The sequence below is a fragment of the Aythya marila genome (genome assembly GCF_965140915.1).
Source record: "Aythya marila genome assembly, chromosome: 8".
NCBI lineage: Eukaryota > Metazoa > Chordata > Aves > Anseriformes > Anatidae > Aythya > Aythya marila.
The window spans coordinates 9345591-9367886 of NC_139049.1; the positions used below are offsets into that span (position 1 = coordinate 9345591).

The 22296-nt window shown below is 43.4% G+C and overlaps 1 protein-coding gene across 2 annotated transcripts in view; it reads left to right on the forward strand.

Annotated features, from left to right (window-relative positions):
• ATF6 (activating transcription factor 6) overlaps positions 1-22296 on the forward strand; it is a 72744-nt gene that overhangs the window by 42160 nt on the left and 8288 nt on the right. For both annotated transcript variants that reach the window (XM_082765910.1, XM_082765911.1), the window contains exon 15: positions 15895-15979. In XM_082765910.1, the coding sequence (XP_082622036.1) occupies positions 15895-15979 (85 nt within the window). The remainder of the gene's footprint in view (positions 1-15894; positions 15980-22296) is intronic.

A 22296-nucleotide genomic window follows, 5' to 3' on the forward strand; every position in this document is an offset into this window, starting at 1 on the left:
GCCTGATGAGTTACACATGAAATCTTCATAGCAGGTAGAAGTTGTGTGGGAACTGTCATGAAACTCAGCCAAAAACTTCTCAGAACCCTCAGAAGCTCCAGAATTACCCGGAATTTCAGTGACCTGCTGGGATGTACATCAGGTGATGTTAGTCACGTCTAAAACATATCCTGTTCTCCAAGCTCTTGGTGTTTTCTTCTGCAGCTGGTGGTCTGGGTAAGGAAAAAGTAGAATAGATGGTATATCTTGAATTAACTTTTCACTTCATTGGTGAGTTAGGGAGGTAGAATAGAGCCAATGCATATTAAATGAGTTCATGGCAAGCTGAATGGGCCTCCAGCTGCATTTGAGGAGAGGATTGGGATTTAATTCCTGTCAAGGTGCTCCGTACTTCTCTGATACTTTGCAGAAATCGTGGTGAGATCGATGTTCAGTATTTTTCTGTAGAATTAAAACTACTACAGTAGAAAAAACAAAAAGGAGGATTCATACAGGAGCATGGTTCAGATGTTAAAACACTGCAGAATAACTATAGCTTTAGATGTACATATGCAATTCATGTTATCCACACAGTCAGGTCAGTTATTTTGCAATAGCATTCGTAGTCTCATTGCCTAAGAGTACACCGATGTACCTACTTGTCTAAAAACTTTTGGGTATCATTCCTCACATCTTTATTCTGTGACCAGAATTCCAGTAGAGCCTTTTTTTGACTTAAAACTTTCCTGTGTTTTGAAACAGTTAGAAAAGCTGGAATCTCCAACTACTCAGTGAAATGTTATGAATGGGATGTCTCATTTTTAAAACCCATAGTTATGGAAACACATCTCCTGCGGTTCTCTGATACGGTTGCATCATATTTTGCAGGATATTGGCAGAAAAAAAAATAAAATTAGCTTGAGGCTTCTACTTTCGCAAAGAAAATGTACATAATTAGAATACTTAAAGGCAAAAGCATTTACCATGGTTCTAGATATTAGTAGCACACGTTGAGTGAGCTGTGTGCAGATCAAGGCAGAGAAATGCAGCCTTTTATTTGTTTGACGTCGCTGGCACCACCTCCCTGTACAGTGGAGTTTCTAAATAACCCTTAATAAAGAAGGATTTTGAAAAAAAAAAAATCCACTAGCAGCCGTGAGCAGTATTGCCAGTCAGTTTTTCACTCACTGACAAGTGCATGTTCCCAAAATCACAGGAGGGTTTGCCAGAGGGACCTCTGGAGGTGCCCAGACCGAAGCGGGAGTGCTGTCAGTCGTAGGTCAGGCCATGTGGGGTGGTCCAGGTGAGACCTGGGACCCTCTGTGGCTGGAGACCCCTTGCCCCTGTGCTGACTTGTTGCTGAGGGAGGGTCTGAACATCCCAAAGCACAGCGCATGGCTGCGGCACCTCGCTGGGTCGTTCAGCACCACAGAGCTGTGTGTGGCTCCGTTGTCTCTGCAGCTCCCTTCAGGTAGCTGTAGGTTGCTCCTAGGTAGGCCCCAGGCCTCCTCCCCGCCAGACTGAACCAGCCCAGCTTCCTTCATGCTCTTCATCTTCCACACGCCCCAGGCCTTGATGATCCTGACAGCTTCTGGCCCTTCTCCGGTTTCCCCACACGCATCTTCACCTGAACTGAGAGAGGGGGACCCACAACTTTAGGTGGTGTTCCACCTACGGACTGGGCAGTGCTGAACAGAAAGTGACAAAACTTCCCTGTCCACACTCCCCAGATTTAGTTTGGTTTGCCTGAGCGTTTCTCTTAAATTGTTTCAGACTGCTTGTACTGCTCTGTGCCCTCCCAGGCACCACGGATCCTCAAGCACCGTGCAAACTCCTCCTGCATTAAATGGTGACAGAAAAGCCGCTCCTGGTCTCTCCCAGCTCTCCCCAACACCTACCGTTACGTGGACTGAATTTCCTTCAGGAGATGCCTCCCTTCTGTGGATTTTGAAGGGAGCCTAGACGACTCTGTCAGGCAGCTAAAGCTGGAAAAAATTAATCTCCCCCTAAGTGGGGAGATGAAAGGCTTCTATTTGCTTGAGCCATGCTGTTTTAAATGTGGTTAGGAGTTGGCAAGTACTGATAGAAGAAAACACATTGCTCTCCAGGAAGAGCCGTACCACTGGGACTGTCGGGCCCAGCTCGCTATAGCTCGATATGTCTTTTGAGCAGTGTGCAGGACAGCATCTCTCTGCGTATTTCTCTTCCAAACGCCGACCTTTCGCTCTCTTTAATCTGGTGCTCGTGGCCTCACTCAGGCAGTTTCTGCAGCAGACAGACAGGCACACGCACAGTCACGAGATGGATGAGTGTGATGTTCCTGCACCAGTTTACAACCCTGCGATCAACCCCCGTTTATCCTTTTATTAGTCAGGCTTCACACAGGATCCGAGTTATCTATTGTCATGAGAAAAAACTCTTTTCCTAACAGCTGTTTTGGCCGTGAAAAGTGCGTGGTGCTTTGCATCTCTTGTCGTGCTCTAAATTTTGATGGCTTGTGTGAATTCAAAAAAGGATCTCTTCTCTTCCCGAGCGAGATGAGCTGCTTTCAGTGATACCAGCGAGATTATTAAGCAGTCTGTCACCACCAGCAAGTTTCTGGTACTGTTATCTCCTTGGTTTTGCATGCTCATGTGTCCTTCCTTGAGCCATTTCATTGTGCCATCAGGATGCTGCTTCCCTGCTGCTTGCAGAGATGAGGGGACTCTCAGAGGAGTTTGACAATTGCCAGGAGGAATCCCCCACATCAGGCATCTAGATCCTTTTGGCCACCAAGCGTGACTGAATTACGTAACTTATTTACGCCTTTAAGGTCTATTTTCCATCAGGTTTTGTTCTTGTTTTTGGTTTCAGGTTTTTGTTTTGGGGGAAAAAATGTTAAGAAATGTTTATAAACATTTTTCCTCTTATAAAATGAAGCCTGTTTCTAGAGCCAATTTACTACTTCTTCAGCAATACTAGAAATTCAAACAGAGCAGGCATTTGGCAACAACTGGACTCAGAATTGGGATTTAAAAGTGAAATGCAGCTACAAACTTGAAGAGGAGGGAGCTCATCAGGCTGGCTTGAGCTAACCAACAGGCAACAAAATGAAAAGAAACTTCATCTTCACAATCTTTATTTAACTAAGATTATTAGTAACAGAGGTGACAGCTTCTTTAACATTATTATACCGAGTATCTCTTTAATTAAAAGAAACTATGAATAGTTGATGAATCATCAGCTATAGAGATGTACTGGGATCTGCAGAATGAGAAACATCTTTCCTACAAGCAGTTGTAATGCAATACACATTGCACGGTTTAAAACGCTGCCATCAACTCTGGATTTGGCCCACTGCATCTTGATATTAAAACCTTGCTGTCTCTGATCCGACATTTTAAGAAAAACAAAAGGCAACTTGGACTGGGAGCACCAGCCCCGGCCCGTGTGTGCCAGACCACCGTCCAGCCATCGGCGGCGCAGGAACTTCGCCTGTCCCTGCTGCCAAGACGTACAGAGACCCACCCAAGTCTGAGCTGAAGTCATTGCGGAGCTCCGGGTAAATCGAGGGGATTCAAGGAAAAATGCAGCCTCGCTGCTGGCTGGGAAGAGCGTTTGTTTCCTTGTTGTCTGCTTGCGTTTCCTCCTCTGTCTCCGAGGTTGCCTTGTTTTTGTGGGTTTGACAACGGCACCTGCGTTGATGGGGATTGTTTAAAGGCACGCTTCTGTTCAGCTTTGGCAGCATGTGGAAGGAGGAGGAAACTGTTTGCTGTAGGGAAATCAGAGGAGGCTGCTGTTGGACAGGCCAACAGGGGGAATGGAGGAGAGCACTCTGTGCTAGTGAGATCTGGGTTTCACTGTTAGGTGGAACCTTCAACAGGGCAGAAAGTAACTTGTAGAACTGGGATGCTTTTTAGGCAACTTTAATTGCATCTATTTAATGATGATTTTGACCTAGCATTTATTTGTGTTTGTTTTTTTTTTGACCTAGAATCATTTTGACCAATGACTTTTGACCTAGAATTTAATTCACACTATTACTTTATTCTCTCCTGTTATTGGCCTTGAAAGCTATTCCTGTTTCTGTGCTATTCACTGCTTTCTGTTTTTTTTCTCCTCCCATATACACCACCAGTGACTGTGAGATTTAAGTTGCTGTTGGCCAAGTGTAATTTTATCCCCTCCAACCATATCTGAGTCCAGTACTGTATTTGAATCCAGTGCCTGGCTGCGAAGGACATACATATTCTTTTTAAAGACAGAAACACGTGTCCCGAGATAAATCCCATGCTAGGTGTTCTGCTCAAGAATGCATCTGCTGACAGTCAGTATTTGGGCTAAAGAACTGTTTTTAGAAAAAGCATATTAGAAAAAGTGTTGCTGTTGCTGCAGAACACAAAAAGACAGTAATCTCAAACCAGGGGTGGATTTTGTTCCGCATGATTTAGGATGGAACACAACGTGATCAAATTAATTGCCTTCATTTAAAAAACATTAAGGTTTTGATGCTACTGGACGGTTGTTTCTGGTTAGGGTTTTAAAGTTCACTTGCTTTCCTGACTAGCTCTATGTGTGGGCACATCTGCTGTATAACAAATGCATTTCCTGCTCTCCAAGGGAATTGTTTTGTCCGCTGAGTGTTCAATCCCAGAGTGGACTTCAGCAGCCATCCCTACCTCAGTGCTGTCAGTGTTTCTCCACTACTTTTCATGAGTGGGCTGCAGGTTAGTAAAACAGGGAAAGGGTGATGTAGAAGCATAATAATGAGAGACTCTTCCAAATTTGAAACATCCTGGCTGGTTAGAAGATCCCTGTGGTCGTGCCCTCCTGGGTGCAGGAAGGCTGTCACCAGCACTGGGTGAGGGTGGCTGGAGCATGTCTGGAGGGCTCTACAGACCTCCAAGGATGGAGATCTCACCACACAGTGTTTGAATGCTTTGCTGTCCTTTGAACTTACTAGAATGAGAAAGCAGAGCACAGCTGCGTTAGCAAATGGATTTTGAACCCCAGTGTCATGTAGATCCAGCATTTAGAGAAAGCCTTAGAGAAATTTCCTTCTACTCATCCAAATTCTGTTTCATGGAGAATCTGGTCTAGAGACAGATCAGGTTTTACAGTCTGAACCATCTCGTGATACCGTATCCAAGGAGCATGTCCATAAAACCCACGTTGTTTTTGAGCTTTGGTTGGCTCTCTGCTTTATGTGGCTGGGCTGCAAAGGCAGAGCAGCGGAAAAAAGGTGTTTGTTGGTAATAACATAACCCTCTCTAGTTTGCATCACGTGTGTTCGTTTTGGGCAGTAATTCTGGGAATCCAGAATTTGTCTTCAGTAGGAGACCTGAGGTCTCGCGAGCAAATATAGAAACTTTGGGTTAATGTTTTGTCAGAGAAGCAAAGAATCTGGATTATATCCTTTTTGGTTTTCCTGGACCTTATTCACATGCCCTACCTAAATTACATGTTTTTGCAATTACAGATTGCAGTTGCAAAACTAATAGCCTGCAGATGCTATGCAAAAGCAGAGCTCTGCTGCAGTGAATTAGAGAAGGAGGGGAATATCTTTTTATGGGTAGTAGTAATAAAATAATTAATTCCTTTTGGGTCTTACAGCTTTGTAAAATCTACAAAGATAATTGACAGACTCAACTGGGAAATACAGAACTGCATTCCTGTGCTTATACAGCTAACAAGGGCACAAAATGGCAGAGAAACATCGTTTTTGGATAACTTAGAACTAACTTTTTTTTTTTTTTTAACGTTATTATGCTGGGTTGATTGAGAGAGCCTTTAGAAGAAAATCTGATCCTTATCAAACATAAGAAGAGCTCTTCAACTAGTATAAGCTGGGATGGTTTTCGTCTTAGAGAAGCACAGAATGGAGTCAGTCATTCATATGCACGTATCTTTTCCAGTTAGTCTTGTACACAGACAATTTCCACAAATAACACACAAATTAATCGAAGCATTTTCAAGTCCTAAGAAATCTCCCGATATGATTTTAACCAAAACTGTTTACTTAAACATAGAATTCTGTTCTTCACATCCTCTTACTTTGCGTTTAGGAATTTTTTTTTAATCTGCTGCCAAACCAAAATTACATCATAGCAAATGCATGCATTGTTCTTTACTTTTGGGCCTTGCAAAGCAGTTCTGCAAAAAAGTTTAATTGGCTGGATTTCTGTCCAGTCTGTCCTGTGCCCTCCTTGTTCACAAGGGCTTGTTTTTTTTCTTTCCTATACCTTTTCTAAGAAAAAAAGTCAAAACTAAAAAAAAAAAAAAGAAAGTACATTTACATTTATGGTAAAAATAGAGCTTCTGCTAACTGTGATTTCCCAGAGTATTTCATATTCACATAGGAATGCTGATAGTATCTCGTGCCTCCTATTTAGGACGTGTTGCAAGTCAAAAGTGAGATTCAAAAAGCTCACACAGAAACGAGGCAGGTTTGTCTTAGAAGCTACAGAAGGACAGATTCGCAGAGGAATGGGAGGGCTGAGAATAGCTGGTCGTTTGGCAGCTGCTGTCACTGTGTTAACCGGATTAAGACAGATATTTCAGCGGGACGTAAGGTCAGCTGGCGTGGCTTCTGGAATTGTGCTATATTCTGATTCCTGCAGGCAGACAGCAATTCTCTCTGAGAAGCCACTAGACAGATTCTACTATTAGACTAATAATTATCAGAATATTTCAATGTTATTTTAAAGCATAATTCCCTCTATTTGGTGGTAGAAGTTTAATAAAGGGATTTTAAGCCATGAAAATAGAAAATAGGAACGTTATATATTTTTATTTCCGCCTTTATGTGACGTCTGCTTTACAGCTACCTTTGGTTTACCTAAGCAATACTTTGTATTATATTCTGTTGTGCATCAGAAAGTTGTTGTGTTGATCTTCTCTAACTTTGCAGGAATACTGGGAGATCTCTTTGCATTTTTATTCTTGCTCTCTCAGTTGTAAAATTGGTCTTCTACCTAAAGGGAACTGAGTAGGGTAACAAATGAGAAAAAGGGCGGGCAGCAGATGAAGCTAGTAGTGCACAGGTTCAAACAAAGGAAAGGAAGCGATTCATATAATAGAGGTAGACTTGTGGAATGCCGTGCCGAAATGTAGATGTGAATTTACATGGATTCGAGGTAAGACTGGGATCGTTCATGTAATAGAAATCTATTAAGAGCTACTAAATATGTGCAAGTTGCATCTTTGTTAGGAAGTCTCTAAAGCAGTCACTGAAAACAGCTAGCAGCTGGAAGGCAGGTAGGGGAAAGTGTCATGTATGTACACACCACCTATTTCCAGCTTAGCAAGATGGCTTTCCACAGAGCCAGAGGAGGACAGCATCAGCTCTCGGGCAGTGATTGAATGCCCAGCCCAGGACAGGCAGAAGGAGGAAACTAGGAACAGCTTCAGCAGCAGGAAGGCATAATTAACTTCAAGTCATTGCGAAACCATGTCCTCTGTCTTTATACCTGGAGAGGTTTTTTGTGCTGAAGAAGAGGCATATGTTGACTGCTGTTATGTCTTGGATCTTCTGGAAGTTGAGAGGTACTTGAGAGGTGATCTGAATAAATGTATAAGTGTGAGATACTTGTAGTCCATTTAAAAATCTAAATTAAACCTTAATTTGCCCTCTGCTTTTTAGGTTCCTTTTGGTCTTTAAGGTGACAAGGCATAAATTCAATCCAAAAGGTGAAAGGACAGAACAAAGTAGTAGCTCTTGCTGTAGTAATGTTTGCTGTCTCCCCTTGTTATCTGCAGAGGGGGGACAGTTTGCAGTAGGTCTCCATATCCTTGTTAGTCTCCATAACCTTTTTAGTTCTTAATTCAGAAGACATCTGTGGCCCCTGTTCCTCTTTAACACTGCACAAACATTTCGTGCTGACCTTCAAGGCAGAGCCCTGCTCCTGGAAGTGCAGCAGTGCTGCCACTGGAAGAGAGTGGAAGAAACTCCTCAAAATGAGACTTGTAATAGGGTAAATTTTCCATTCCCTTGAGGTCTCTGGGATTTTCACAAGGCTCTGGTTCACAGTGAGATGCTTCCCAGTCAGTTTAGTTTTTGCAGCCCAGGCCCTATCACATCTGGCAGTAACACAGCTGATAATAAAAGGCAGTAAAGACTCCTTCATTAAAGGGTTTCTCATGTGGGAACTAAACTGGATAGCCACCCTCTCTTCTGCGGGGATAGTGACCAGAAGGTATTCCAGATCACCGTTAGGTGGTATTCGTAAAGGATTGTCTGGGAATGTCAGAAAAGTGTAACCTTATACTACAGGGCTTTTTATTGACCGTGGGATTGAGTTATTTCTGGTAAAATGCTTAAACAAAAAGCATATCTCATCACGTCATGGCTGCTTGCAATGAATAAGCTGTATAAACCACCTGCACATAGAAACACTGGGACTGGAACAGCACCGATGTGAACAGGAGCACTGCTGGCAGACATAAAAGCAGAAAAAGAAGCTCCATTCCCACCACTTCTGGGAGCTTTCCTGTTATGGGACAGTTTCTCTATACCCCCACAACCTCCCAGTCTCAGAATAGAATTTAATCACTTCTACATTTTAAGTCTACGATTATGGTGTGGGGGTTGAATTTTCAGTTACAGACTTAATTCTTTAACATACTGCGAAATCAAACTGTTAATAAGTGCTAGCCAAGCTCAATTTAATATATGGAGAGCCAGCACACTTTCAAATTAAGTGAAATTGTTATTGTTAAACCCAAAGCAGTAGAGCTGCTGTGGCCTCCCAGGGTGAGCTGTCAAGAACCGGTGCGGAGAGGCTGAGACCTTGTGAATTTTTAGCGCGGTTTTTCTGTGGATTCCTTGCAGTCGTTGTCCCACCGTCCACTCGCTCCCATCCACATCGCTGCATGTCGTGTTTTCTGTAAGGATCCATGATGGGTTCTCTTGGGTTTCTAAGCGTTAAGAAACAAAACACAGACACCCCAACTTTAAAAGCAGTGCAGCTTTCACGGTTTGTGGTATAACAGGCAAATAATGTGGCTACGTGGTTTGTGTAAAGGTTTTAACTGGTTTTCTCTTTTTTTTAAGCTTCTCTCAAAACCATGCCCATGCTTTTCAGATGTGAGGGTCAGACTGCACCAGTAGGATAGCAGTAGTTTTGGAGGCATCCTCCCTTCTACAGTGACCTCCCCATTTAATGTCCTCTGGTATCAAAAGCAACATTGCAGGAACTGCTGGCATTTTTAGGCAGACCACTGCCGCATCCACTGTGGTGTATCCTCAGGACACCATATGGTTGCCATCACCCAAACAAATCAATAGTGAAATTATACAGCCATTTCCTGTACAAATTTGTAAACTTTCTTACACGTCCTCTTCAGTTGTTCTTCGAACAGACAGAGGAAACCAGAAACAGATATGCCAAGGCCTGATTCTCATTTACACCGTGGGCCTCGTTATGTGCTTGGCACTCTCAGGAACTGCTGAGGAAAATGAGATTCAGCCCTTAGGCCATGGGTAGGCTGCAGGAAGTTCCCTTCTAGAACTTACTGGAAAGGAAGCTCGAGAACAGCTTCCTTTCCCAGAGAGGCTTGCCCTCTTTGGGTTAAGGCTGTGTGGAGAACCAGGTTCCAGCTTCTCAGTTAGGGTTTCCCAGTCAGGACGAGCGTGCCAAGGCCTGTAATGGCGCTCGGTGCCGGTTCGATGGCCTACTTAGGAGATCAGGGCGTAAACGTCACATCTCAGGCAACAGCCAGACAGCCTGAAGCAATTATTCTGAAATTTTCAGAAAGTGTGAAGTCTGTGGTAGATGAAAGCAAAGCTCTCCCAGCAACCCCGCTGTCGGCTCAGGGTTTTAAACACTCCAGCTCCTCAAAGGGCTCGTCCAGGGCTGTCTCAGAGGCTGCACGTAGCTTTTTGGGCCTGTGGAAGCACATTTTAATCTCACAGGCTTTGTGTGGCCAAAACATAGCTCAAAAGAAGTTCCAGTCTCATCTCATTGACCTGAAATCCCTGCAGATGTCAGAACAAAATATGAAAGATGATACATGGATTTCATGCACGGCTTTTGTGGTGAAATAAACACTTGGTTTGTATCTGCTTCATCTTGAGATCACTAGGTGTGGCTGGATAGTTGATAGATAAGCTTTTAAGCTGTCAGGACATGCTGGGCAGTAATAAAAGTAGCATGATTAAAGAAAAATGGTACCCTCAGCAGCTTTGGGGAACCGCCAGCACTTGAGTCGGATGTGGGAAGCTCTGCAGTCCGCATGGGCAGTAGTTGTAACACGGTCTGAGAATCGCCGCTGTGAAGCTTCAGGCTGGAAGAGATTGAGGCAGGATTCCCTGGGAGACCTGTTAGTCATAAACAGATGAACAAATGCCCAGCTACAGTGTTTGTTTACTGTCAGAAATCTTCTAAAGCTGTCTGGACAGAGTACCCTTTGGCATGCCGAGGCGCCTGGCTTTGTTTGCCCTCTCCGCTTTGGCAGTGGCTTTGTCAGTTGCAATAATCGAGCACATTGCTCGTTTCCAAGGCAGTGGTAAAGATCAAACCTCCTCATCCAGGCAAGTTACGAGAACAGCACTTTAAGGTTTTCCTTTGGTATTTTAGTCCAGTCTCTGTGGAGCTTTTATTCCTGTAAAGTAACAAATGTCACTTGTTTTTGAAAACAATGTCATTAGTTCATTGGAGATGGATCTCTAACGGGCTGGGCTCATCTGAACATCTTAGCAAAGTCTGTGAGAAGAGAGATGCAAAGATAAGGCCTGTCTTACAGGAGAGGGGTCACGGCTTCCACGTGGAGCACATCTACACTTTGCAGGTTCTGTGCCCAAAACCAGCAGGGAAAGGTCAGAGAACCAATGCTTATACAGGCAGACGTGCTAAAAACACCGTAATAAAGCACATGGGAATCAAGTTGTGTTCAGATTTTTGGGGTAGGTGATGCTTTTGTGCAGGATACTTGAAAAAGCTTTTGAAAAACACTTACCCATACCTAAGCACATCAGCTAAGAAGGTAAGATAACTCTTGGGGAGTTGATTTAACAATAAAGTAACATCGAGGTAGCAGGAAACACAGCTCATACTGAGAGTGCAGAGCCTTGGTGATTGGGAAATCTGTTCCTTTGTGTCCCGTGCCACTCGGGTACTCCACAAATGCATGTACCTCTACTCTAAATGTTTCCCACAGCACCAATATTATTTTCCTACATCACAGGCAGGCTGCAAGCATTAATTCATGGTTGTTTCTTTCAGACAAACAGAAATGGGGGAGGAACTCCATAGATTGCCTGTAATTATGTGGCATACGGCTCCCCTGGGAAATGCTTGCTGCTGCGTGCAGCATTGCTGATGGAACATGCATTGCAAAACCCAAACCGAGCACTATTGCCAGTTCTTTACATTTGAAAGCCAAGAGTCCAGCTTTGGAAACGATGATAGCTTAGAAAAAATAAATTAGAAGGTCTCTGGATTAGCATGTTCTTCCTGCATTTAATGAAACTTCCTAGTATGCAGTGACGATGTTTACTCTGTGTTGTGTAACTGTGAGAGTTAGAGATGATTTTTTTTAATGAAGGCTAAGATGCCTGCAAATTGTCATGCACTTCTAGGTAGTAGGTACTTTGAGAAACAAACCACCCATATTACAACTCAGGCTGAAGCTGCAGGCAGGAACAGCCAGTTTGGGAATATTCTAGCACAGTGGATGAAGCTTTCTTTTGCCAGTTGACTGTAGGGTTAAAGATACATGAGGCTCCAAAGCTAAATCCCTGTTAGAGCTTTGACAACATTGATCATATGGAAGAAGCCTTAAAATCTCTATTGCGGTTCCATGTGTTGTTGAGTCCAGAAGCAGATCAGCAGACACTGAAATAGCCAGAAAAGCAAAAAGATTCAGTGAGGATATTCATTTTATAGGGGTACCTAACTTCTTAATGTTTGCAACTCTGGTTAATTATATCCTAATTATATAGTGCCCTCAATGCTTTGTGGTTGCAAGGACTTAATAAATGTGATTGTTATCAGAAGTTTAACAAATAACTTCAGACTTTACCCCCAGGAAAAAAATGTGTTTCTGTATCCCAGCTTAATAAATTAAGGTAATGCATTTGTGGCTGGATTTTTATTATCCATATCTGTATCTGTACATCTCATCTGGCTTCAATATCACCGAACTGTAGAGATGATCAAAAGCAAAATGAGAATGCTGAAGCTTGGGGCTCACTTGAAATATTGTCTTTCCAGGCTGATATTTTTCCAGTCATTATGCCAGCACTTTCAGGTCTGCGTCGTCTATTTAAATTGTCATCTCATCTAAGTGCAAATCTTGGCGCAAGCCAAAGCCATCTGTTGTTGGGTAATAGCTGTGATTTATTTTGCCTCTGGTTGATGTTCATGCTCATGGGCCAGATGCTGACTTGTAGGATTTGCTTTTATTCATTTTCAGTTTTATGCCATGTGTTAATATCACAAACGGTGTTTTAATTTTAGATATTTTTGCCTAGTGTTTAAAATTAGGGATGAGTAATAGCGTCACATTCCCCTGGATGCACGTGGGATGGCACATGGGATGCTATTCAGCTTACTTTGAATAAGATAGGACAGGACAAAATGTTTTACATGTTAGAAATGCATTTGCACTATGTTTCCAAATGTCTCATTTCTTTCTAATCACTTTACACTCATTTATGTTGCATACAAATAATTAGGCATTATTTTCTGTAAAACTTGTGGACTATTTGAAGTCTTCTGGACTCAAGAAAATGTTGTGGGTAGCCAAACTGTAGGCAAAGTATTTATGATATCCTGCATTGTACCTTGCAAGTTAGGACCGGCTGTCAGAGGGACAGTCCTGCTTACTAAAGATAAAGGTAATAGGGAGCTGGATCAATTTTCTTAACTCCAGGTTAAAAAAGAACTAAAAACCTGTCCAGCTCTTTGTAGTAGAGAGGGGCTGTGTTCAACTTCCAGACGATCTGTGCATTTTGGACTTCAGCTCCTGCTAGTAGCTTCGACGTAGCACTGACTGGGTTTTTCTCTGTGTGTCTTCTCCAAAGTTGGTGTTGAAACCCCGAGTTGTGCAGCAACTCCAAAGCGTGTTTGGATACACAAATGTGAGTGGAAATGACTTCATTGTCTCACTGTGTGCTAGGGGAGCAGAAGTCCTTCCCACGCTGTTCAAACCATACCAGTAAGCGTGGTGTAGCAGGTGAGTTGGTAATGCCCTGTGCTGCCTAATTCCAGGAGGCATTTCAGAACCTGGAAGCTAAGGGCAAATAGCTCAGGGGTGGGCCACTCAGCTGAGCCACCTGCACAACTCAGGGTACGAAATGGGGTGACCTTGTTCCCCCCGACTGCTGCCACAGGATCGCACCAGCCCTGCAAAAGGGGCTTGAGCCCGTTCAGTTGCCCGATCAGCAAAAACCAGCTCGATCATTTGGTCATCCTGTTTCACGAACTATGAGGAAGGAGAGCAGGTAGTGGTTATCTGCTGGGTTTCTTGGTTGTAGCTTTTGAAAAATAATTCACAGAAGTGTACAATTAGTTGAGATTACATCTATTCCTGGTATTAAAAACATGGATTCTAGCTGCGGCAGAACTAAGAAAGCTGAATTTTACACCTCATTTTCAGGGCAATGTTCTGAGTAAAGTATTGTTTTCTAGCGGATGTGACCGTCACGACTGGTAAATTGTTTGGCACCACACCAAAGGCTTTTTTCCATTAGATTTATAGCCACTCTTCTGGTGGTCATAGGCTTGTTAGGTTGTCCCTTCACCTTTTCAGTGGAAGAAGACAGAAGCCCAGTTCCCTCTGCGTCTCCATACAGGTATGTGGGCTCTGGACTTCTCACCAGCTGGGTAGCCTCAGTGGGATTATCAAAACTTTTCTACCTAGGCTTTCAAACTGCTGCTGTGCACTGGAAGATTGGTTTAAAAGGTCTGCCAAGAAGGTAATGATGTAGGAGGAAAATTAGGAATTCTCCTCAGTTTGTTGCTATCTAGTCATTTGGTAACTTTGTCGTGACATCGCTGTTTATTTCTGTAGAGTGGCTCTGATTGTAAAGCCTGTGTGTTGCTTCTTAATAGATTTTATACAGACAGTAAATGAAGGTGCCATTAGAAACAAAAGCAAGCCGTGTCAATTAATTTACTGATTTTGAGATATGTTAGCAGAAAATAGTAGCAACTTCTAATAATTCCTCTGTACAGTTCTTGTTTTTTGCCAGGTAATAGTATTATGGACTCTCAGAAGCATTAAAAATAAAAAAGACAAGGATGACCATTTTTAATATAAAAATAAAAAATAGTCCTCAGATCATGACTTTGTCACAAACTGCACTTCTGACGGGCATCTGACCTTCAGGCTGTTCCCTTGAGATGTGGGCCTCATCGAATTTCAGAGCAGTTTTTCAGGGAAAAAACTTAAGTTCGTTGAAAAAAAGTTCGTTGTCTTACTGAATGTTGTCTTAATCTCAGTGGTTCAGGAATGAGATGGGAATTACACATGTAGCCTGAGAACTGTGCTGGAGTGGCTTTATAATTTTGGTACCAAGATGGTTTTAATTATATTCATTTATTGAAGTTGTTTTTTTTTTTCTTGTCGTCAGTCTTTTTTCTTTTTTTTTTTTTGTGGGGAAAAGCAGTGATATTTCTGCAATATCTACAGAATATCTTGAGATATTTAACACCTAACTCTGTGTGTAACTCAGTACCCTGAATTTTAGACATAATAATTGAGTGATTTGATACTAAAATGGGAAAAATATTTTCCCGAAATTAAGGAATTAACAAGTGTGTCCTGAAGGAAGTATAATTCAGGCTACCAAAACCTTGTCCAGAAGCATAAGGCGTTTGTGTGCCTGCTCTTAGCCTTACCCAGGGAGCTGAAGAGCTGCTTGTAAGGTGTCTGAGTGCCGCTTTCCTAAAATACCTTGGGAGTTTTACAATTGGGAAAGCACGAAATAAGATCAAAGTTCCAAGCTTCCTTCTGCTTTTTACCCATGTGAGATAGATGCCTGGATCTTGAGGAGTGAAAGGCAGATGTTCCAGGTCTGTTTTTCTGGCAGTTGCAAAAATTTCTTAAGGAGTTTGTCTCCATGTGTTCGACGTGATGGCACCTGCTGGCTTGGTTCTTCTCAGTGACACGGGGTGAATTCGGAGCTGTTGGGGCTGCGAGGGACAAACACGTGGGAAAATAAACCCTTGAATTCATTCTTTGGAGCCTGGGAAAGGCTCTCTTTTCCCAGATGACAGGCTGAGTGATACGAGCTCAGCAACAGCTAGCAAGAGAACTGAGGAAAGGCGGCATTTTTCCTGGCAGGTCAGGTCCACGTCTGGAGCTTCTCCTGCAGACGCAGCTTCTGCTGCTGAGAACCCGGGATGGTTTGAACCCTCCTGTCCTACGGCAGCGCCTAGCCACCTCCCAGCTGAAATAAACTCCTAAGGCATAGCTCTGCCATCGGACAGCCTTGGTAGGTTTTGTCAGCAGAGCCCGTATTTCACAGCCCATCACAGCCCTAACTGATAGAGCCCTGCTGCAAGAGGCATGTGGCATGAGCTTGCCATAGATACAGCAAGATGATATTTATATAGAAAGCAGACAGCACTGCCAGTAAAGGCTCCAGTTCAGCAAAGCCCTTAACCACATGTTTAAATATCATTGAAGTCAAGTTCAATTACTTTAATCATATACATAAGTACGCTGTTGAACTAGGGCCTAATAGGAGTTTCCATCTCTCTCCACATGATCAAGGCCTTTTCATATTCTGCTGCATGCGATAGGGATTTCTCCTTGGTTGCACAGCATGAGCAACTGCTGTGACTTTTGGAAGACTCTCTCAACAATTTGAAATTGCTAAGCTGTCATAAATACTTTTATGTGGAATGCCTGTAACACAGAATGGAAAGGAATTTTCCCAGCTCTGTGCTTCCAGGGTAGATTTAACACATCTTTTCCCCTGTTTTTCAGGACCACCTGTTATTGCCAGCCACCACACACAACAAGACCAGAAGACCAAAGATGTCTATAGTGTTGCCAGCTGTAAACATCAATGGTAAGTGCAAAACATGAAAGAGACTGATAGGAGAATAATTTCAAAGAGATGCCTGACTTGTGTATGGAAACCAAGCTTAGACTAAGCGGCCGCTGTTACAGCTTTGGAAAAGATGTCAAACTGGCACTTGACTAAGTTCTCCCTGGAAAAGGGATACTGGCACATCATCCATGCCTGGCATCCCAGACTGTCACAAGAGGCCTCGTGCATAGAAAACAGAGAAAACAGCTTTGTACTAAAGGCACAGGATTATTAGTGAAAAGAAATGATCTTGGCCTCCGTTTTAGTCCCACGTGAGAGATATGACTTGAACTGTACAAATATGCCATTAATTCATGTGATGAGGAGCTGACAAGTTAAGACAGTGTCACTGTCACAGTCATCAAATGCAGCAGGAACCTTGTGACAGTACAAACTTTGCTTACTGAGTATCTATACACTGCAATGCCTTTGTAATACATGCTTTACAGTACAAGTGAATCATAAACCCAAATGTTTTTGTTAAATTCAAGCGTGCCAAAAACATTGTCTGATGACATAAATTTCCATAAACAAACAAACACATCAGTTCGGGCTTGCAACATCTTAATAATTATGTTTTCCCATGCACTACAGTATGGTAAGTCTAGAGTGATAATATATAACCGGCTGTCTTAGGGAAATTTTTATTAGATGTATCAGAATTATTTTTGGCATTCCTCAGTCTGAAACTCCCTTTTCATGTCTGTTACAAAAATCCTTTTCTGGCTGAGCTGAATTATCACATGCAAATGTGAACTTTATCACTTGGAGAATAAACCCGATTTCTAATTTACAAAGTATTTATTCTTAAAATGTTATTGAGTCTGAAGTGGGATAGCTGTTCAGTTATTGGAGTAAATATAATTTGGAAAATGCACATCAGAGTCCAGTGATAAATCGTACCCTTTATTAAGAATGAAACATTGTGAAATTACAGTTACTGGAGTTTTTTGGGATTTTTCTTCAGAACGTCGGTATAATCCAGGAAATAAAAAATGTCCTGGGACTTCGTAGAGGTGTTGAAATGGATCAGACACGAGGACAGCAATTACGTGAACAATGGCATCAAACACTGCTTCCTCTGTGACACTCGGCCAGGTGTTAGGAAGAAAATTACAAGATACATAAGAGGCAGTGGGTACCTTGGCATAATGTTTAATGTGATAATTAGTAGATTGCTGATAGGAGACTATTCCCTAAAAACTTCTGCCTGGAGACGAACCTGTTCCTCTCCTTTGAGAACATTGCTCCTCCACCCTGTCCGGCCTCTGTGGGGACTGAGTGTGTCCTGAAGAGGCATCTGGAAGTTTGCTGACAGCGAAGCTTTTCTCCAAGCTGTCTGCTCTGCTTTAAAGGCCACCTTAATTCTTTGTCCACCTGCAGAGAATTGGCTGCTGGAAAAGGCTGGGTCTCCCTGCGCGGAACTGTCAAAGCTTTGAGTGAAAGAACTCCTGCCTTTCCTCATGCCTCAGACAGGTCTTTGTGGAAGAAGGGAAACCCTTTTCACTGCCACTGGCAGAGGAGCTGAAGGGAGTACAAGTAGAATGGCCTTTGCTTTGAATCTTTTTCACAGCTACTTCACTTGATTTCTTCGACAGGATCTTAATTTTATCTGAGTACTAACATTTACCCCTAACACTTTACAAACATGAAACAGCTTTACAGTTCATTAGAGGACGTTTTGAACAACTTGGACGGTCTTTTACCAGCAGGGCTGTCATCCTTTTCTGATTGTGTTTTGATCTCTTGAGTGCCCTCTGAGCTCTGCTGGAGACTCTTGAGCTCACTGAGCAGTTCCCAGCAGCAGCAATGGGGAGAGAACAAGTGCGGGCAGAGATTGGGAAATGAAACGAGTTGTCACTCACTGTCTTGTGTGACTCGACGTGGAGGTTAGTGACATAGCTCTGCAAGGTTTGTTTGACTCTTTTTCACCCGTGTACAAAACAGAATTTGGTTTGTAGTTTGAAAAGTTTTTCGTAATTCTTCTCAGGGGAAAACTTGATGCAAGTCCAGCAGCGCTAGTGCTTTTCAGCTGATGGCAGATCTCGAAAGAAAACTTTCTAGTAGACGTGTGTGTGTGTGCGTTCAGTACAATGGAAGTTGTAGCTGGAATATTTAAGAGAATATTGTACAAAGCACTCCACTGAGGGCATGTGTGCCGGTGCCTGAAACTGTGTTAACTCTGAAATATATTTAAGTATTAAGGTGTTGCTTTTTTTTTTTTTTTTTTTTTTAGTAGACAACAACTGTGTTGGTGCATGTTAATCCCTCCTCTCTCACCGATTGGTTTCTCCCCACCCTGTTCCAGCCTCCCTTCCATGCTCACCAGGCCACTCCTGCAATTCACAGCCAGTGCTTGCTATCAGCTTCTGCGTTGCTGCCTCCCCAGCTGCTCTCATTGTGCTTTACCCTTGTCCCACTTCCCTGCTGGCTGCTGTCACTCAGCCCAACTCTCCCCTCGGTCCCTGCAGCCAGCTGAGCCCACGTCTTGACCTCCCTCTGCCCAACGACGAAGCCCCAGCATTTCTGGACACAAGTAGTAGTCAAAAACAATCTTTCTGATGGGACGTAAGTAACCCGGGCTTGATAAGCCTGGAGGGGAAAAAAGCAGAGTTGTGTAGCCCTAGTCCCACCGTGCGTGGTTCTGGGAGTACCACTGGTATGACTTTGCTGAGAAGTTATTCCAAGAAGAAATATCTGACAGTTTCTCATGGGAATGAAAGCCAACTGCAATTTACAGTTAAACTTCAGCTTTTGTTTTTGAGCAAGTCATGTTTGTTATGCTGGATTGCAGCTATTATTTTAGAAATCTAACTATGCACTTGAGACCAGTTAAGTCTCCAGTAGATTTCATTCCTAAATTTGCTTTTATTGTAATTCAGAGTCGTGTTGGCTCATTACACCAGTTCCAAATTGACGTATAGGCGGTGCCTTGCTTGAAGTTTAACTGAAAACATTTGCCATTAGTCTTGTATTTATTTAACTGCTGTAAAAAATGCAGTGGGTTATAACATGGGTCTTTGGATCAAAATAACCTATAGAGAGCAGCACAGCTGAGCCACTCTTCCGACCCCAAGCACGGGCCTTTTGTCTCTGCAGGACGTCCGCAGCTCTGCAGCGCAGCGCACACTACCAGTAGTCCTCTCCATGCAGCGTGCAAAAGAGAGAACATCTGTACAGCCACTCCTTGTAGGAGACAGCAGTCAGAATTCAGCTGAAGAAGACACTTTGGTTAATGTATTTTTCCCCAGGCAAACGCTGGTGTTGCAGATGTTGGAAGAAGCAGAGCTAGTGCCTTGGACTTTCTGCTAGTTACAAGCACAAGTGTTGTTAGTGCCAGCATCAGGCCATTCACCACGTGGAAACCAACCAGCTGAGTACTAAGCTGCAGATTTCCTGTTGATTTCACGTAAGGGCTAATGTACGGTCTTCACATCGTGCAGATTTGGGATCCTTCGTGGTCTGGAGGTGAAGGCTGCACATCCTCTTCCTAGAACCCCCTGGATATCCTGTACTGTGTCAACGTGTCCTTTGGCATTAGTCTCTCCCCTTCCCCTTGCTCCCAATACATGAGTGTAGAAGTCAGGGCCAGCGGTTGTTTACATGGAGGCTGATTCATGGGGATCAGTTCAGCTGCTGGTACGTGGAATAAGTTACCAGAGTTGGTTACTGAGTCCTGAGTATCCGTCGATCCAAGAGAGAGCTGCTGCAAGGAGAGCATTAACAGCAAGGCTGTTGAAAGCAGGGGAGTTTATCAGTTGCCTAGCAATAAGCAAGTACATGTCCAGCCAGCAGACAAGTTCCTCACCTTATTTTCTGAGAACTGACAGCCATGAGCAGAGTTTTTTGAATTTTCTGCAGATATTCTGGATAGGTCCGAGGTCTGATGTCACACAATGGGACTTGTCTTCAGCCTGCCTTTGTTATACTTGTTTGTGTGCCTGATCTTCTGTAATGTGTGTGTTCCTGGATGGAGTTAGCCTAAGAGCTGCTTTTTGTGATGAAGCACAACAGCCAAAGAGGCTCTTAGAGGTAAAAATCTACCGAGCGGAATGGAGAGCTTTGCAGAGTCCATATGCTCGGTTGCGTTGGCCAGCTCCTGCTCACAGCTATTTCCCTCGGCCTTCCTTTCCAGCAATTCTCACCCTACTGATGTAACAGACTTCAAAAGTGCTCTGAAATAATCCACGTTTCAATTAAAATGGCTAATAACAAATACAGTGGGAAGGCTTTTTGATCAAAACCAGAGGGCTGCTGCCATCAAGTAGCACGGATATTTGCACGCAGCTACAAAGGACGCTCTTTCAACTGACAGCCACGTGCAACAGCCCCTTGCAGATGTCCAAGGCTGGTAGCAAACTCTGTGAAAAATCCATAAGGCAAACAGAACCCACACAGGCTGAGAAGGAAGATAAAAAACAAAATCGAGTTGGGAAATGGCAATGTTCTATAAGTTCTCATGTCTCGGGGTTAAAAAAATAGTCTCCAACTTCCTCTGCCTTCAGGGTCAAGCAAACAAAAGATGTCATTTCCCTCTTGCAGGAGAAGGAGCAGAATTCCCAGTCACTGAGCGAGGAAGGTCTAAAACAATACATTTACGGGTGGCTGACTTTCCTTTGCTGCTTCACAGTTCAGGTAGCCTTCTGTCTCTAGGTGTTGTCAGTTCCTTCTTCGTGCTTAGCAGCCAGATGTTAATCCCTGTGGCTCCCTCTCATGGTTGCTGTGCTTGGCCCCAGACTGGGAAGCTCGTGCCAGGCTAGTAGGTACAGAGAGAGGGCTCATCTCTGGGCTGCACAAGCATGATCTGCAGAGAGCTTTCCCTTGCTGAATCTGCTTTTATGGCTGGATTTAGCAGAAAGCACTGAGAAATCAGCATAGCCTTATAAGCTATAGTGTATGGGAAGAGGGTCTGGAAGTTGTGCAGGTAGGATTACAATCTATGAGACGAAGGTAGGGTGACTGCTAGCGTTTTTTTCAGAAGGTCACTGAGAATCCTATAAAGCAGCAAGGCTTCTCAGTCAGGATATAGAATAGTGTATCTGAACATGTCTCCGTGCTGTAAGTCTACAAACCATTTTCAAAATTTGTCCATTTGAGGAGCACAAGGAGTTTGGTGAAGCCAGACCAGGACAAACACAAGCCGAAGCTCGCTCTTGGCTAGGACTCTCTGCAGCAGCTGATTTTGGTGCCTGGACTGCGACGTGGAGAGTCTGCTGTGCTGATGTGCAGTCAGACAAGCAGCGTGTTGGGTTACCGTGGTCCTGCTGTAGTAGCGGCGGTTTGCTGGTGTCACAGATGTGCTTCACCCCTTGAGCTCATCTGAAATTCTGCTCCAGAGGTCAGGGCCGAAAGCTTGGCAGGACAGGCTTTGTCAGGGAACTCTAACCACAGCTTTTAGTCAGATTGTCAGATGTTGCTGTTCTCACTGCTTTTCTCTTTTCAAAGTGATGTGCAATTGCTGTTTGCCAGAGCAGAATAACCCCCCTCATCTTCCCTGTTTCCATGAACATCAAAATTGATCACTGCTTAGATTCAGCTTGAAACACGAGTTTTTGCTAAGTTTTGTTCTTTGAGAGATTTTGCAGTCCCCACCACTTTTCTGCTAATGCGCGTTGTCCTTGACAGGAAGGAGAAGATTAAATTAGTCAAAGAAGTATGACAGAAATCATTCAAATATTCTGCATGCAGAAGAAAAGGAATCCGTGTCATTTGAGTTCATGTTTAGTTAGTTAGACAGGAAACGATCAAGAAATGAAATCATAAAGGCTTATTCCCCTGTGACTTTTCATAATGGTCTGTTTACCTAAACTGCTAAATAAGTAACCTATTTTTAAGTATTCAAAAGAACAGGAAGATGAGTTCAGAGGATCTTCTGTGTCTTTTTGCCCCTTCGTTAACGGGAAAATCTCTTGAGTTTTGTGTGATATAGCTGGCTAAGGCCCCAGTGTGACTGGTCTTCCCTGCACAGACAGGATAAATGCTACAGATGGCATTTTCTTGGGAACATGTTGTCCAAGAAGTGGTAAAGAATGAGTCACAAATTAATTGGGCTTCAGATTTACTATTTCAAGTGCCAGCGTAGAGTTCCTACACCAGATTGTTTTTCCATATAAAAAACATGCTATATAAAATTCACAGCGTGGAAGAAAAAAGGAACCCATGCCATGAGCTGCCGGTATGGAGCCGCAGGAGCCAGGTTGAGTTTGGAGCTGAGCTGCAGAGAGCCTATCTCCTAGATACCCGTTAAAGCTGGATGCTGATTCTGCCGTGTAGGTAACGCTCACCCACCAAGCTTC